Here is an 18,909-nt window from a genome sequence, read left to right as displayed (position 1 = left end):
AGCAAAGAGAGAACAAACAAACAAATCAAGCAAAAGTTCAGAGGGTAGCAGCAAGGAGACCTTTCCTGCAGCTTCCAACTCTTTTGTGACTCCAACAGCAACTGCTGCTGAATCTCAAAGCTAAAAAAGTTAAAACTAGAAATCTTGGTCTGAGAGCTGGCCACACCCATCCAGGCTGCTTCTATTGTTCCAACTTTCAAAAAACAACCCAAGGTCTCACAAGGTATATACTTTACTGCCATTCCAACAAGACAGCTCCACACTTCTGTCTTAAAACCTCTCTTTCAAAAATAATAGGAAAAAGGAGTCTCTTAAAACCATAGCATCATCAAATTATGGTCCCATTAGAATGGAAGGTAAGGTTGGTAGGATTAGCGAACAATGGATGAATAAAGATTTTGAGGTTCCAGTCAAGAATAAAAAATAATCTTTTATTAGATATAGACACCAGGGTCCAAATGAATCTCTTGATCAGTATAAAGAGTGTAGGGGCATTCTTAAGGAAGAGATAAGGAAGCAAAGAGGGGATAGGAGATGTCCTTTGCAGTAAAGCTTAAGGAAAACTCAAAGAGAGTTTACGAGTACATTAAAAGAAAGAGAGTAACTAGAGAGAAAGTAGGGCTCCTTTTAAAGATCAAAAAGGTCACCTGTATTGAACCTCAAGAGGTGGGAAAGATATTTTGTTTTTTTTTACTGAGAGAAATGGAGGCTAAAGAACTCCAGGAAATAAATACTGATTGTTTTGAAAAAAATTCACATTACTGAAGAGGTAGTGCTGGAGATCTTAGAAAATATAAAGGGAGATAAATGTCCAGGACCTGATTTAGTGTGGGAAGTTAGGGAGGCAGAAATGTTGGGGTGGCTACTTCTGTCAAGTTCGTCTCTGATTCAGAGGATCTGACCATGATTGATGGACAGGATAAATCAACAGGTTCCTGAAGCATCTCTGAAGGCTCTGTGGGGCAGGGCATGTTCTTTCATACACCATCTATGAATTTTCAGTTTTCAAATGGTTCACATGCTTATTCAGGACAGTCACACTGATCCAAACTTTGTTATTTGTCCTAATCTCATGTGATCATGCCTATTACGAATGCAGGGCTATTTTCGTGATTCTGATACTAGACTTTGTGCCCTGTATCAAACTGTGGCTCTTGCTTGGCAGAGTCGTGGATTCTGCACTGGAGGTCCTGATGCTGTCTCATGAACCCTCACCTCCCCCAGGTCCAGAAAGATCAGACTGAGCCTGGCGCAGAGTCTTCTACCCATTAGCAACTCTGTCGGTACTATCCTTGTATTTGCATATGGAGACATCCTATTATCAAGAACTGTGGCGACTTGGTATGTAATGAGGCTATAGGCTGTTTCTTCAGTCCAGGCTCTTTCTGCCCGACCATTAGACGATGGGTGGTATGGAACTGTCCAAATATGTTGTATCCAATTGACTTTGAAGTAACTAAACATCCTGCCGGTAAACGATGGCCCATTATCTGTAATACTTCCAGAGTCCATGTGTTGCAAAAGACGTGCACAATATTTCTATCATCGTTCCAGTATTTGATGAATGGACTCAATGAACATCTAACTACTTTTTGAATGGGCATCTACAATGACTATAAAAGCAGTCAGCCCATGAAAGGACCTGCTAGTCGACATAGAACCGAGCCCAGGGTTTATCTAGTCCATCTCGTGAAGGTCCAAGAGTTGTCGGTGCTAATCTTTTTGTCTCACCAACACAGCTATATCTGCGTGCAAGCTTGGCCATTAGATATAAGCTCTTGCCAACATCTTCATTTTAGAGACTACTGGATTGCCCTGGTGGAGTTCAGCAAGTATTTGCCACCAATCTTTCCTCAGGATATTCACTCTTGCTCCTATAACAATGTGCCATCCTCTACTGTGGGCTGGTCTCTCTGGGTCCAAACTTCCTAGCTGTGACAGTCTTTTGGTTTTCCCTATTAATACCAATTGTTTCAGTTTGACAAGAATCTGTCTCTGACAAGAAAATTCAGTTGGCGAGTTTTGAGAAGATTTGTAGCCCAGGTTGAGGTTTTGGATGTAGGTTTGCTCACTAAGCTGCAAGGTTCATTTCTAGACGTTTTGCTACCCTACTAGGTAACATCTTCAGTGGGCCTCAGGTGAAGCAACGCTGAAAATTCCTGCTTTCTATTCATATGTTTGGGTTTCTTTGGGTTGGTGATGTCATTTCCTGTGGTGAGGTCACTTCCTGTTCCTTTCCTCAGGGGGTGGTAGATGGGGTCTAACTCGATGTTTTTGTTGATAGAGTTCCGGTTGGAATGCCATGCTTCTAGGAATTCTTGTGCCCTGTCTTTGTTTGACTTGTCCTAGGATGAGAAAGTGAGGTCTGCAGATGCTGGAGATCAGAGCTGAAAATGTGTTGCTGGAAAAGCGCAGCAGGTCAGGCAGCATCCAAGGAACAGGAAATTCGACGTTTTGGGCATAAGCCCTTCATCATCGAATTTCCTGTTCCTTGGATGATGCCTGACCTGTTGTCCTAGGATGGATGTGTTGTCCCAGTCAAAGTGATATCCTTCCTCATCCGTATGTGAGGATACTAGTGACTTCACTACAGGAAATAATGTCACCACGGGAAATGACATCACCAACCCAAAGAAACTCAAACATATAAATAGAGAGCAGGAAGTTTCAGCATTGCTTCGCCTGAGGCCCACTGAAGATGTTACCTAGTAGGGTAACGAAACATCTGGAAATGAACCTTCCAGCTCAGCGAGCGAACCTACATCCAAGAAAATTCAATGTCGTGATCAAAACTTCTGTTGGGGGCACCACAGGTGGTATGTCCGCCAATGGGAGGTGGCTCAATTCATCTGCATTTGGTACGCACCCATTCAGATGGTGTTCTCATTAATAATTATAAGCACTTAATATTAGAGTCCATCACTGAATGCGGTCTGAAAGTATGGGCGGCATTGCCTTAGCTTCTTTAAGCAGACCAAGTTGTGATCCTTGATTATCATGACTTTTTTGCCAATGAAATTTTTGCCCATAAAGTTATTGGTTGAACTTTTGACTCCAAGAATGACCACTAATTCTCATTTTTATATTTGGGCCTAATACACCTCTGTTGCTGTCCTGAATCTGCATATTGACGACAATTACAATGTCTTACTGGGCAGGATCCTGAGGAAAATTGTGACTGTTTGACTGAGACTTGACTTTGTTTTGGTTCTTGCTGTGTGCTAACCTAATGTTACCCCTGTCATGATATTTCCTGAGTGAGGCTCTGCAGTTGCCTGCACTCAACTGATACTCTCAAGGGGTTTAGATCAGAGTGGTGCTGGAAAAGCACAGCAGGTCAGGCAGCAACCGAGGAGCAGGAAAATCGACGTTTCGGGCAAAAGCCGCTCAGCTCAGGCAGCCTAGCGAGGGTATCTACTTCCGTCAGAATACCTTGCAATTCCCATGCTCCACTTGCTGCATTTTCCGAGACCGTGCTCTTTGGGAACTGGGCCGACCAATCCTCTTCAGCGTCAGGACAGACAACTTGCAGGTGCTGGGTATTTGGTTCAGAGGGGCTGGGGTGTGCGCCAAGACTTGGGAGGAGCATGTCACCATAGCAAGGCAAAAACTGGGCAGATGGGATCAAGAGTTGCTCTCCATCGCGGGTAAAAACCTAGTCATCTGGTGTGAAATACTCTGTTGTCACAGGTCTGGCCTATTCCCCAAACCTGCGCCACTGCAGTCATCTGAGTCATCTTCACATGGAGAACAAAGACGGTCCGTGTCCGAACAGACACCATGTATAAAGATCTGGAGAAAGGGGGGGGGATGAAACGCACCCAATGCCACCTTCACCCTGATGGCCACTTTTGTGTGTGGCTGCGTCAAGCTGTGTGTGGATCCCTGGTACGCAAACACCAGGTGTCACTACGTACTGAGGTTCTACCTGTCCCTGGTGTTGCGAAGGACGGGCCTGACCTCGCTGCTGCAGAATGCTTCAAATACTGTTCCATATCACCTGTCCTTCATGGAGAAATTTGTGAAGAAAAACTTCTTTTTGACCACAAGTCCGCCAGGAAGTGGTCAGTACGTAGTGTCTTTGAGACCCTTAGGGAAAAGGAGCAGGTAGATCCTGTCGAGCAGTTCCCTGGGCAGACTGTCAAAGCCATTTGGCAGAATGCCTCATCGCCAGAATTTTCCAACAAGCACCAAGACATGGCTTGGCTGGTGGTGAGAAGGGCTCTGCCTGTGAGATCCTTTATGCACGCCCAGACTCTCTTCCCCACCGCGCACTGCCCTCGAAGCGGCTGCGGGGGGGAAGAGACTGTCAGACACCTCCTTCTGGAATGTGCCTGTGCAGAGGAAGTCTGGAGAGGAATGCAGTGGTGTTTGTCGAGGTTCATCCTAAGCAGCTCTGTGACGTGGGACTCCGTGCTCTACGGTCTGTTCCCCGGGACGCAAACCGAGACGAACATCAACTGTGCCTGGAGGATCATCAGTTCTGTACAGGACACTCTTTGGTCTGTCCGAAACATGCTGGTCTTCCAGCTGAAGGAGTTGACCCCAACTGAGTGTTGCAGACTGACACATTCCAAGGTCCAGGACTACGTGCTGAGGGACGCGCTGAAGCTTGGGGCAGCTGCCATCAAGTCGCGGCAGGGAAAGACGACCGTGTAAAGTCACTCTGCTGAAGACTAAGGGGGACCCAGTCAGTAATTAGGCTCCACTGTCACCTCAGCTATAGGGAGGAGGTCGTCTGTAAATATGAAGTATGCTGGACATCAAAGACTTAATTCATCATCTATAAGTAAAAAGAGTATAGATCTGAGTGGGTTCATTAACTGTCCATGTACCAATGTTTTATTTTCTATGAATAAAATATATTTTAAAGATTTAAAAAAAGTTTCAAAGCCAGTTGTAGTGCTTATTTGAAGTCCAGTTGAGATTCGGCACCAGGTGATTTTGCATAGTCACATCATTAATCCTGCAAACTAGATTATCTCTAAGCATCTCATTAAGGACTAAACCAAATTAACAGTCTTCTGCCAGTCATCTTAACCTAGTCATCTTAAACTAGTCAAAAACCACGCTACAAATTGCCCTGGCACTTGGATTGCCGAGTAAAAGCTTTAGCATCTCAAAACTAAAGGAGAATTGGTGTCATAATATTCCTCAACTCTGCCAATCAATTCTTGAAAGGTTTCCGTATCTGGTGTCTCAGGAAAAGTTAGACTCCTAATGGCAGAAAAAGCTGCAGCTCCACAGGCTCTCAGGAGAATTTCTTGTTATTTCTCACCCCTCCCCATCCCCCGACTCCACCAACCTCCAAACCTACTGCTTAGAAGCAATACTTAAACAATCTCTGCAGACAGTTTCAAGCTTTATCTGCCCAAAGGCTTTTGGCAAAATTTTGTGCATCTGCTCTTTGAGTATACAAAGTGCAGCCTAGCAACACTTTAGTGTATGAGGGTGCATGCATTCTAATTGTTCTAAAGTGAGGCAGACCTCCAAGCCTGATATGAGTGCATGGTAGCACAGTGGTTAGCACTGCTGCCTCACAGCGCCAGAGATCCGGGTTCAATTTCTGCCTCTGGCAACTGACTGTGTGGAGTTTGCACGTTCTCCCCGTGTCTGCGTGGGCTGCTCTGGTTTCCTCTCACAGTCCAAAAATGTGTAGTTTAGGTGAATTGCCCATAGTGTTAGGTGAAGGGGCAAATGTAGGGTGGGTGGGTCAGTGTGGACTTGTTGGGCCGAAGGGCCTGTTTCCACACTGTAAGTAATTTAAACAAGCTAGGAGAAAAAAACCAAATCCCTATTTCAATCTGTTTGTGGACATTAAGAGAAACGTGATGCCCCTTAAATTTAAAATGATTTACAATGTAGGCAGTATCAAACTTTGTCATGATTTGGAGATGCCGGTGTTGGACTGGGGTGTACAAAATTAAAAATCACACAACAGCAGGTTTAATTGGAAGCACTAGCTTTCGGAGTGCTGCCCCTTCACAACCACCTGATGAAGCAGCGTTGCTCCGAAAGCTAGTGTGCCTCCAATTAAACCTGTTGGACTATAATCTGGTGTTGTGTGACTGTTAACTTTATCATGTTATAACATTCTGTTGTCCCCTGGTGGCTGTATACTCATTCATTCATCTCCTTCAGATCAATAACTCAGGCCAAACTGAACGAATATACAGCCACCAGGGGGCAGCAGAATGTTATGATTGTGTTTTTTTGACTTAAGAAGCAGTTCAGAAACAAAAAGTTTTTACCAAATTATCGCCTTGCTGCTGGTGTAAAGAGCTGAGACCATGTACAGTACAGTGAATATACTGAAGCTGCTAGAAAAAGAAATCTGCAAGCCTTGGGAATCAGAAATGCAAAACCAAAACTATATGTCAAATCTGAAAATATAAGGTCAGGCTAACTTTTCAAAAATAGTTCAATAGTCTGCGTCCAAAATATTAACCCATCTTTTCCTTTATAACTGCTGATAATACTACTGTCTTTCCAGCAGGAAAATCCGTTCAACCAGCATTTCCCTCAGCCTCCGTAAATTGTGGCATTCACATCCAGTCAAGCTATAATACAGTCCCAAGTGAGTGATGATCAGCAGAATCTTTTGCTGCCTATTGTGGTAAAAATGTGTTGCTGGTTAAAGCGCAGCAGGTCAGGCAGCATCTTGTTCCTCGGATGCTGCCTGACCTGCTGTGCTTTAACCAGCAACACATTTTCAGCTCTGATCTCCAGCATCTGCAGTCCTCACTTTTTACTGTCTATCGTGGTGTACTTGGAGATGAGAAGGACAATTGTTCAGTCAGGATTGTGGCATACCTAAACCCCTTGGCTAGCAGTGGGCCCAAAGATGGGAAGGCCTGTGATCAGATGCTCAGCCTGCCCACCAAGTGAAGCCCATATATGGACAATCAATCAATCGCTTCTCGAAGGCGTTATCCCACTGACATTCACCAAGTTGTAGCTAGGCCTTTGCATAAGAGCTGTTGGGATTCAACCTGAAGATTTAACAGCCATTCAGAAATAATACCAAGAAACACTTTTTCACGTAAAAGATAATGTAACTACTCCAAAGGTTTGTTGATGCTGAAGGCAAATTGAAAATGTTAAAGCTGAGGTTTATAGACCAATCACCATTACAGAAGGGTGACAGAAACAAATTGGTCAGAAGGAGTTATGATACAGATCATCACTGATCCAACTGAATGACAGAACAAGCTCAAGGGACTGAAACAAGCAGAGAGTGCTGAAGAAATGCAGCAAGTCTGGCATCATCTGTGCGGGGAGAAAGTAATCATAATGGACTTGAAATGTTAAATATGTTTTTTTAATAGAATTTCTATAGTGTGGAAACAGGCCCTTTAGCCCAACAAGTCCACACCAGCCCTGCGATGGGTAACCCATTCAGACCCCTACCTTAATCCCTAACCCACACATCCCTGAACACTATGTGCAATTTAGCATGGCTAATTCACCCTAACCTGCACACCTCTGGATTGTGGATACACTGGAGCACCCTGAGGAAACTCTCACAGATGCAGGGAGAATGTGCAAACTCCACACAGACAGTTGCCCGAGGCTGGAATTGAACCGGGGACCCTGGTGCTTTGAGGCAGTAGTGCTCACCACTGAGCCACCATGCCACCCATTTTCTCCCTCCCCAAATGCTGCCAGATCTGCTGCACTTCTCTCTGCTTGTTTTGGATTCCCAGCATCTTCAGTATGAGCTTTTATTGAAGAGGCTGAATCACCTACTTCTATATTTTTAAGGTACTGACCTGTTCTGAATAAAACTCCGTCCCTGTTGGTCACTCTCTTGTGCAAACAAGCCTGTAAACTCAATTTAGAACGAGGATTGACATGTTAGAGCTTTGACTAACTGCCATTCTCTTTTTTTTTATTGCCCTTGGCAATTTGTTTGCAGAAATGCTTCAGCCCCATTGAAATAATGACCATCTATGGCATTCCAATCAGCGCCATGATTTCTCGTGGTGACTTTGTCCAGTTGAGTCCAGCGTTGATCCAGCAACTTCTGAGTCAAGCCTGCACCAGAAACCACCACGGCACAGAGGATAATGAATTTCAGCTGACCACTGCAGAAAGTAAGGTTCTCCTGCAATGTCATGGATGTTTGCGGCATTTTATAATATCATTATTCCAAACTTAATACATCTCTGGATTGTTTAGTCTCAGCTGTGGCTCAGTGTCACCTCTCTCAGAGACTGGGATTGGCAGTCCCACTCCAGAGACCTGGGTAGGTAATCCAGGCTGACACTCCAGAGCTGGACTGAAGGGGTACATCATTTAGATGAGACATATAACATGACTTTTTCCGAAAAGATGGTTGGAATCATGACAGTAGCCAGAAATGTGTGCCACTAACACGCACACAGTGTACTGACAGGGACTACCCTTTGATTGAATGGGCAGCTGCTCACGTGTAAGCTGCCAGTATGGATACCATCTTATTCAGGTCAATAGTCTATTCCCAAGAGCTGCTGACCGTATCACAGGTCTGGCAGCACAACAGCGTCAGAACACACTAGAAATGGTGGCCACTGCAAGGAAGGCAGGGACCCTACATCTTACCAAGTAGGCTGAAGAAACTTAAAAAAAAGATTAAAAACACAATTGATGGAGTGGAATCCCTCTGAGCTCATTGCCAGACCCAGCAGGACTGATTTCCATGTCCATTACACTTCTCAGATGCTCTTCCTACCCCACTGTGGGTGGCACAGTGGTTAGCACTGCTGCCTCACCAAGTCAGGGACCTGGGTTCAATTCCTGCTCAGGTGACTGTCTGGGTGGAGTTTGCACATTCTCCCCATGTCTGAGTGGGGGTGCTCCAGTTTCCTCCCACAATCCAAAAATATGCAGGTTAAGTGAATTGGCCATGCTAAATTGCCCATAGTGTTAGGTGTAGGGGAATGGGTCTGGGTGGGTTGTGCTTTGGCGGGTCGATGTGGACTTGTTGGGCTGATGGGCCTGTTTCCACACTGTAAGTAATCTAATCTAGTTCATGTTAACCCATGCCCTTTTACATCTCTCAAGACCCTCATATTCTCTCTGTCAAATTATACCCATCTACCAAGACCCTTCCATTCCCTCTCTACCCACCTCAGATTCCCTTTTAAAGTTCATATACCAAACTATAACCATCACCACCCTCATGCCCCTTCATAGCCCTGTGCCAATTTAGTGTCAACGCCTGCTAACCCATGCACATAGCCTACCACAATTGGCCTTTGCACATACTTAGTAAACACCATTTACACTCAATAGCTTTTGTGGCGCAGTTTATCTGAACCAGAAAGCCTGGATTCAAGTCCCACCTGCTCCAGAGGTTTGTAATAACTCTCTGAGTAGGTTGTTTAGGAAATATCTACCCCTTAGACAGCCATCCAGACTCATGCTGTGATCAATAAAGGTCTTAAGTGTCTATTAATTAATTCACTGGCTAAAGAAAACACTCTCATTGATAGAACTTTATTTCACTTTGTTTAACTTCCTTTGAGCCCTTACTAAAAAAAATTTGAATGTGCAGTCCCACTTCAAAGAGTGACTTGGAACAGTTAATCAAATTGTTATTTGCCAAACATCACACTGTGATAATGAAAGGTTGTGAAATCAGCCATGCAACAGTCACTTATTAATGCTAACACTCAAAATTATGTTTGCTTATATCAGAGTGGAATGGCAAACACTGACTTATTTAAGACTGTGGACAGTTTATTTCAGATATTTAAAGAATTGGAAATGAAAGTGCATGGACAGAATCATAGTTTTCGTGTCAGATATTGTGACAGTACTCTTCACAGCTGTCTTGACAATTCCAATTAGTTTGTGCATTTTTAAAAATGCCATCATGTCTATTTTGGCCCCTTCCAAAGAGCATGTGACCACTGTCAAAAATATTCCGAAAACCATTACACCCACCAGGCGTAAAGTGCACGAGTCATGTTTTGGATATCCCTCTCACGAATATCAGAAAAGCCCAAGGCAGCTGCATTTCAATGTTGTATTTACTTTCATAAAACCATCAGATGTGCAAATTCGAGCGCACTCCATTGGGTCCCACCCACTCTTGCATAATAATGAGGGCCAGGTTTGGGAAGGGCCTTCAAGATTTGAGCTTCTGCCTCCATTTTAATAAAGGTAGAAATACTCTCCGTCTCTCTGAAAATTGAGGTCTAAATGTTTAATTTTGCTATATCAGTTACTGCATTGATAAAATGCCTCCTTTTTTTCCCCCAGAATATATATACGGATCAATCGCAACATTAGTTGTGAGCCTTTGTGCTGTGTTGGGGATTGTGATTCTGTTTTTTACCTCTTGTACCACGGCATATCAGTATATTATACAATTCTTCATAAGTTTGGCTGTGGGCTCACTAACGGGTGATGCTGTGTTACATCTCACACCTTCGGTAAGCACACTTTTTTTCTATAATATTTCTACATTCCAAACAAAAAATGCTTTAATTTAAATTGTGTAACTCACTTGAGTTGAAAGAAATGGTAAAGGGTTGATGCAGGTATGTTACTAAAATTCTTAAATCCTTTTTTAAATTTTAGGTTACGACAATTTTGGATTGTCGTTTATACACTCAGATTTAATATTCAAACTCTCTATGTAGCATTACACACAGTATCAGATGGCCCCTTATCTCAGCAATTATATACCAGCATTGGAGGCACCAGAGAAGATTGACTTAGTTGACCCTGGGGATCGAGGAGAAGTTGAGTCGTTGGTACTCCGTTTAGAAGAATGAGATGCAAATTTATTGAAACGCACAAGACACGTTGTGTACTTGACAGAGAAGACACAGAAAGGTTGTTCCCCTTTGTGCAGGAGTATAGGACCAGTCAGCATAGGCACAGAGTAAGAGGTCACTCATTTCAAACAAGGATGAGAAGGAATTTCCTTTTGAGGGTAGTGAATCTTTGTGGATTTTTTTTTGAACCACAGAGAGCTATAGAGACAGTTGAGTTATATTCAAGGCTGACAGAGGCAGATTTTTGATCAGTAAAGAAATCAAAGGTTATCACAGAGTCATAGGGTCTGTTTCCATGCTGGTGGGCAGCATGGTGGCACAGTGGTTAGCACTGCTGCCTCACAGCGCCAGAGACCCGGGTTCAGTTCCCGCCTCAGGCAACTGACTGTGTGGAGTTTGCACGTTCTCCCCGTGTCTGCGTGGGTTTCCTCCGGGTGCTCCGGTTTCCTCCCACAGTCCAAAAATGTGCAGGTTAGGTAAATTGGCCATGCTAAATTGCCCGTAGTGTTAGGTAAAGGGGTAAATGGAAGGGAATGGGTCAGAGTGGGGGCGGGTCGGTGTGGACTTGTTGGGCCGAAGGGCCTGTTTCCACATTGTAAGTAATCTAATCATAACTCTCTGGTCCAATTCATTCATAACCTGATATCCTAATTGGATCTCGTCTCATTTGCCAGCATTTGGCCCATATCTTTCTAAACCCTTCATATTCATATACCCATCCAGATGCCTTTTAAATGTCGTAATTGTACCAGTCTCCACCACTTCCTCTGGCAACTCATTCCATACATGCACCACTCTCTTCACGAGAAAGTTACCCTTCAGGTCCTCTTTAACCTTTCCCCTCTCACCTTAGGCCTATGACCTCTAGTTTTGACTCCCTCCCCTAGGAAAAACACTTTGGCTATTCACCCTATCCATACCCCTCATGATCTTATAAACCTCCAAAAGGTCACCCCTCAGCCTCTGACACTCCAGGGGACAAAAAGCCACAGCCTATTCAGCCTCTTCCTATAACTCAGTCGCTTGGCTTAGTGGGTGGCACAGTGGTTAGCACTGCTGCCTCACAGCGCCAGAGATCTGGGTTCAATTCCTGCCTCAGGCAACTGTCTATGTGGAGTTGGCACATTCTCCCTGTGTCTGCATAGGTTTCCTCCCACAGTCCAAAGATGTGAACGGGGTAAATGTAGGGGAATGGGTCTGGGTGGGTTGCTCTTCGGCGGGTCAGTGTGGACTTGTTGGGCCGAAGGGCCTGTTTCCACACTGTAAGTAATCTCGTGCTGGCAACATCCTTGTAAATTTTTTTATGCACCCTTTCAAGTTTAATAATATCTTTCCTATAGAAGGGTAACCAGAATTGTGTGCAGTAATCCAATGTCCTGTATGGTCATGTGACATCCCAACTCCAATACTCAATGCTCTGACCGAGCATGCCAAATGCCGCCTTCACCAGCCTGTCTACCTGTGACTCCACTTTCAAGGAACTACGCAATATAACCATAGATCACTTTTTGGCAATACTCCCAGGGCACTACCATTAACTGTATAAGTCCTGTCCTGCTTTGTCTTACAAAAACGTGACACCTTGCATTTATCTAAATTGGACTCCATCTGCCACTCCTTGACTCATTGGCCCATCTGATCAAGGTCCAGTTGTAACCTGCTGCAAATGTGTTGCTGGTCAAAGCACAGCAGGTTAGGCAGCATTGGCCCATCTGATCAAGGTCCAGTTGTAACCTGAGATAGTCTTCTTCGCTGTCCACCACACCACCAATTTTGATGTCATCTGCAAACTTACTGGCTTTAGCGTTTATGTTCACATCCAAATCATTTATATAAATGACAAAAAACAGTGGACCCAGCACCGATCCTTGTGGCACTTCACAGGTCACAGGCCTCCAGCCTGAAAAGGAACCCTCCTCCACCACCCTCTGAACCCTATCATCAAGGCAGTTTTGTATCCAATTGGATATAATATTAAAGTACATGGAATTGAGCATAGTGTACTGAGTTATTTGGCATACAGGAATTAAAGAATAGGAATGAATCAGTCTTCCCAAGTGGCAGACAACTGATGGGTACTGTAGTGGAGTACTATCAGAGTTTAAACCCCAACTATTCACAATATACATTAATGATTTAGTGTAATTTCTCTGGATGTGCAGATGACATAGCGTTGGGTGGGGGGGGGGGTGAGCTGCAAGGAGGGTACAGGGATACTTTGGTGTGAGTTGGACAAGTTGAGTGAGTAACAAATACATGGCAGATGAAACATAGTGTAGGTAAGTGTGAAATCATCCACTGGTTGTAAAAACAGGAAGGCAGCTTACTATCTGATAGATTGGGAAAGTGACAGGTGCATTGAAACCTGTGTGTCCTTGTATACCAGTCATTGAAACTAAGCATGCAGTTATAGGTTGTAGAGGAAGAAGGCAAATTGTATGTTAGGTTTCTTAGCAAGAGGATCTGAGTACAGGAGTCGGGGTGTCTTGCTGCAGTTGTACATGGCTGTGAGGAGACCATATCTGGAATATTGTTAGCAGCTTTGGTATCTTTACCCGAGGAAGAATGTTCTGGGTATGAAAAGAGTGCAGTGAAGATTTACCAGACTGGTTCATGGGTTGGTAGGACTGCCACTTGAAGAAAGGCTGGATTGCTTTGCACTATACTCACTGGAGATGAGAAGAATGAGGTGGGAATCTCATCGACACTTATAAAACTCGAACAGGTTCTGACAGGGTAAACATCAAAAGGATGTTCCCAATGACCAGCGAGTCCAAAATCAAGGGCTAAAGTCTAAGGATACTGGGTAATCCATTTAGGACTGAGATGGGGAGAACATTCTTTACCCAGAGAGTGGTGAGTTTGTGGCATTCTCTGCCACAGAAAGCAGTTGAGGTCAAAACATTAAAAGTTTTCAAGAAGGAGTGGGATATAATTCACAGGGCTAAAGGAATCAAAGGTTATTGGGTGAAAGTGGCAGCAGGTCATTGAAATGGATGATCAGTCATAATCTTATTGAAAGGCAGAACAGGTTCAAAGGGCTGAATCTCTGTTTTCTAGATTTCCATGTAATACATTAACCAGAGAACCAAGAACACTTATACCTAGTGGACTTAATACCATCAGCAGCATTCTGTGAATCTAACAGGGAATTCAGAGGAACTTCCTTCTCCATAGGAAATTAGAATAGATAAGGGGAAGCTAGAGAAGCCTATATGGGAAAATATAAGTAAAATGATATGTTGGTAAGATTAGATTAAAAAAAGGTGGAGCTGGCTTAGAGAAACCTGATGTAAGTTTTAGAAACTAATTCCACGTAAGAATATCTAAATAATGATCCGTTTTGTATCTTTGTTTTAGTTTCTTGGTTTACATAGTCACCAGGGCAATCACGATCACAAGTCAGCCTCTCACACCTGGAAGTTACTGGCTGTTATTGGAGGCATCTATGCTTTCTTCCTGTTGGAGAAGATATTCAATATATTAATAAAAGATGAAGATGTGAGTATTTTTCCTTTTTAATAAAGTGTATAAGGAACTGAGTATATGTCTAATCATTGAACGGCCTTTCTCTTTTACATAGTTCATATAGTCACCAACTACAACTTTTAGTATCTCTTTAAGGAGTGATTATGCACACATCACATGTAAAACCTATTCAATTTTACATGCGTTGCATTCTCCACTCTCAAACAGTAGTAATTAATTGAAAACTCTATGATGTATCTTTTGCCAGAGGCCCGGGTTCGATTCCAGCCTTGGGTGACTGTGTGGAATTTGCACATTCTTCCTGTGTCTGCGTGGGTTTATTTTGTGTGCTCTGGTTTCCTCTCTCAATCCAAAATTGTGCAGATTAAGTAGATTGGCTGTGCTAAATTGCCCATAGTGTCGAGAGACGTGCAGGGATATGGATTAGCCATAGCAAATGCAAGGTTATTGGGATGGGGTGAGTTGCTCTTTGAAGGATTAGTACAGACTCGATGGGCCAAACAACCTCTCTGTGCACTGTAGGAATTAGACGTTGCTATGGTATGAACACCATGATTCATATTATATATCTTTGAAGGAGGAGAATCACCTCTATCTGCACACATTCTTATAATATTTCATCTTGCTAATCCCTACCAGCTGGATCTAACAGCAGTTCCTATCTTCCTGAGTCTGCTAACACTCCCAATGGCTGTCTCCCATACTGTAAACATGCTTGAGGTAGCACGTCAACAGAAAGCCCTCTTTCGGATAGCTTCTGACCAATGACAGGATGGCAGTTCTCAAGTAATGGCAGTGCCATCATGAGAAGTGGCCACTGCCGGTATTGCAGCAAGGTGCACAGGAAGGCCACCTGAACCTGAGCTCGGAGTTATGTCTGTGATTTTCAGTTAGCAGGCCTCAGCAAGGAAGGCCATGCAGTCGAGAGGCAAGTTAGGGGAAACTGGAAAGGAGATAGGAGATGAACTAAACCTCTGACCATCAACCTGGACATTAAAAAAAATCTCAAACCAAACAATGAGGATATATGTTTTGGAGATGCCGGTGTTGGACTGGAGTGTACAAAGTTAAAAGTCACACATCAGATTATAGTCCAACAGGTTTAATTGGAAGCACTAGCTTTCGGAGCGACGCTCCTTCATCAGGTGGTTGTGAAGGACACAATTGATGAAGGAGCAATGCTTCAAAAGCTAGTGCCTCCAATTAAACTTATTGGACTATAACCTGGTGTTGTGTGATTTTTAACAATGAGGATCTAAAACTGCCAATGTCAATAAATGTGACCAAAAAGTTATTTAGACTTCGTACAAATCCAATGTCCACTAATCCTCATTGCATCTGATCCTTGAAAAGACACAAAGAACTTGTGGATGCTGGGAATCTGAAACAAAAGCCAAAATTGCCGGAGAAACACAACAGGTCTGGCAGCATTTGTGAAGAGAAAGCAAAGCTAACATTTCGGGTCCAGTGACCCTTCTTCAGTTCTCCCGCCAAGGATAACAGGGGCAGCAGATACACAGGGACCTGCAAACCATTCACCTTGGAAATATATCACCGTTCTTTTAGTGTCACCGGGTCAAAATCCTGGAACACCTTTCATAACAACATTTGTGGCATCTACCTACACCAGATGGGCTGTACCAGTTCTAAGAAGGCAACTCACCAACACCTTCTCAAGGACAAATAGAGATAGTTAATAAATGCTAGCTTAGCCAGTGATGCCCAAATGCTGTGAGTAAATATTTTTAAAAGTAATGATTCTTCATAATGGAAGACCTGAGGTAATATTCTTAGTTGATGTGTCTCTGGATATATGTTCTTTGGGTTATGTGACTTCTTTCCCATACAGTTCAGACGTAATGAAAATAATCATGAAAAGATAGTTAAATCCTCCTCAGTCCTGTTAATGAGCAGTCTAACTGAAATGATGGAAAATTGCAAAGTGCTGTCCAACAAAGTTGTTCTTTAAGCAAACCACACTTTATTCTTACACTGCAATTAAAATACAAACAAATAAAAAAAAATTGCATAATTTTAACTCTCTCAAAATATTTAACAAATTACTAAATAATTGACTACTACTCATCAACGGTTTCAATATAACAGCATCTCTTAAACAGAACTTTTGCAAAGACAAATTCAGCAAAACAGCTTTCCCTCGCTTGCTGTCTCCTCCAGTCCAGGAATAGGAACACCGACATGAGGAATCGAGCTGTAGAGAGAGCACTCAATAGTTTGCAGAGAGAGAGAGAGAGAGAGAGAGATGTATGTAGCAGCTTCAATTCCAAAACCCCAACATCAACAACTGAAACCAAAACCAAAACCCTGTGTCTGTGTGGGCCTGACTCCACCCACACATGCTTCTTTTGTCAACTTAAAAAAAATCCTAAAGCTATTGACTTTGCTTTGCATGGAGCATTTCCTTGAAACCAGGGTTACAACACCTCCCTTCAAGAGAAACAGGATAAAACAAAGGCACATATCGTCAAAAATTAAAATTACTAGAAACTATGTAGATTTATATGCAGGACCTGGTTCTGTACAAACAAAGAAATTATAGAGATATTGCACCTTTACCTAATAAACAATGGCATGGGGAACAATGTTTCCGAATAGATTCCAATATGGCCACACCACAACCAACGAGAATCAACTTGCCTTTTGCAGTTAAACAAAAGGCTTGGAGATGACTGTTCTCAGTTTTAGTTTCTGTGGCAATAACAACCAATCAGATAATCTTGTGCCTATCCTGCATGTTGTAAAACTTTGATAGAATGTCATTTTTTTTCCCCCAGCCATAACAGGGATTTCTGGATTAATCCTAGAATCTGATGTTATGAAGTTCTGCTTTGTGAGTTCAAACAATAAGATCGACAATGTACAGCATCATTGTGTCAAGTTGAATTCCAGATTCTGGTTTTCACGGTGCTCTGTGTCTGTGTTTGGTTATAGGATGAACAAGATGGCCATCACTGTGATCATGTGCTGGCGCTTCAAGCGTTTAAAGACGGGCAGAAGAACAAACAGGAGAAAAAGAAGACAACATCCCAGGTGGAGCTAGTAAGTGTTGTAGTTCGGGGCACATAACTGAAATTTTAGCTAGTGATTGTGCATCTCCCATAGCTTCCTAACTCACTTGAGATAAATTGACCTTGTTTGATTCAGACTATAATGACACCAGATTAGGTCAGATCAGACAGATCCTAGTAATTCCAGTTCTGCTTTGGCTCCCTGATGCCATGCTCAGTCAAATGTTGCCTTGGGGAGGTGAGAGTGATTGGCGTTGAAATCAACGCTGCATTGGACAGTGTGTGGCATCAAGGAGCCCCAGCTAAACTGCAGTCAATGGCAATCAGAGGAAACCTCTCCGTTATTTTGAGTCAAACAAAGATGACTTGTTGTTTTTAGAAGTCATTCATCTCACCTTCAGGACATCTCTGCGGGAGTTCTTCAGGTTAGTGCCCTAGGCCCAATTATCTTCAGCTGCTTCATCAATAGCTTTCCCTCTGTCATAAGGTCAGACGTGGGGATATTAGTTGTTGATTACACAATATTGAGTACCATTCGTGACTCATCAGATACTGAAGCAGTCAATGTTCAAACTCAACAGGACTGTGACAATATCCAGGCTTGGGGGAATAAAAAGTGAAAAGTAATATTTGCCCCATAAAAATGGCAGAAAATGACCATCTAACCACCACACTTTGGCATTACCACCACTGAATCCTTTGATTGGGGATTAACATTAACCAGAATCTCAAATGGACTAACAGTGGCTACAAGAGTAGGTCAGAGGCCAAGAGTAATTCACCTCCTGACTCCCCAGAGTCTGTCCACCATTTACAAGGCACAAGTCAGGAGTGCAATGGAATACTTTCCACTTGCCTGGATGAGTCAAACTCCAACAACATTCAAAGTGCTTGTTTAGTATTTATTCATATGATGAGTTAAGAGTCAACCACATTACTGTGGGTTTGGAGTCACATCTCGGCCAATTTCCCCCTGAAGGGACAATTAACAATAAATTTGTGATCATCATTTGACTCTTAATTCCAGATTTTTACTGAATTCAAATTCCACCATCTGCCATGGTTGGATTTGTACCCAGGTGCCCAGAGCATTACCTGGGTCTCTGGATTAACAGTTAAAAAAAAATACGGCAGTGGAAAAGCACAGCAGGTGAGGCAGCATCTGAGGAGAAGCAGAATCGATGTTTCGGGCATAAGCCCTTCACCACAATGAAGGGCTGATACCCGAAACTGCAACTCTCCTGCTACTCAGACGCTGCCTGACCTGCTGTGCTTTTCCAGCACCACATTTTCCGGCTCTGATCTCCAGCATCTGCAGTTCTTAATTTCTCCTCATCTCTAGATTAACAGCAGTGATAATACCACTAGGCTTTCATGTCTCCTGACATCGTTTAGATCAAGGCAGCCCGTTTGATTGGCACCACATCAACAAACATTCATTCCTTCTGCCACCAATGCTCTGTAGCAGCAATGCATACCGTCAATGAGATGCACTGCAGAATACTCCATCATTTTAATGGACTATGACTGATCTGATTATGGTCTCAGCTTCATTCTTCTGCCTTCCTCCCCAACACAAACATGATTCCCATGTAGATCAAAAAAAAATTCTTAAATTCAGC

The 18,909-nt window shown here is 43.2% G+C and overlaps 1 protein-coding gene across 2 annotated transcripts in view; it reads left to right on the top strand.

Annotated features, from left to right (window-relative positions):
• The window catches only part of LOC132815888 (zinc transporter ZIP4-like), a 67,585-nt gene that overhangs the window by 30,666 nt on the left and 18,010 nt on the right, over positions 1-18,909 (top strand). For both annotated transcript variants that reach the window (XM_060825238.1, XM_060825239.1), the window contains 4 exons: positions 7,919-8,096; positions 10,249-10,421; positions 14,130-14,270; positions 17,211-17,318. In XM_060825238.1, coding sequence (XP_060681221.1) covers positions 7,919-8,096; positions 10,249-10,421; positions 14,130-14,270; positions 17,211-17,318 — 600 coding nt within the window. The remainder of the gene's footprint in view (positions 1-7,918; positions 8,097-10,248; positions 10,422-14,129; positions 14,271-17,210; positions 17,319-18,909) is intronic.

The sequence above is a fragment of the Hemiscyllium ocellatum genome, chromosome 5 (genome assembly GCF_020745735.1).
Source record: "Hemiscyllium ocellatum isolate sHemOce1 chromosome 5, sHemOce1.pat.X.cur, whole genome shotgun sequence".
Taxonomy (NCBI): Eukaryota; Metazoa; Chordata; class Chondrichthyes; order Orectolobiformes; family Hemiscylliidae; genus Hemiscyllium; species Hemiscyllium ocellatum.
Note: the sequence above shows the minus strand (reverse complement) of the source record. Positions and strands in the feature narration are given on the sequence as shown.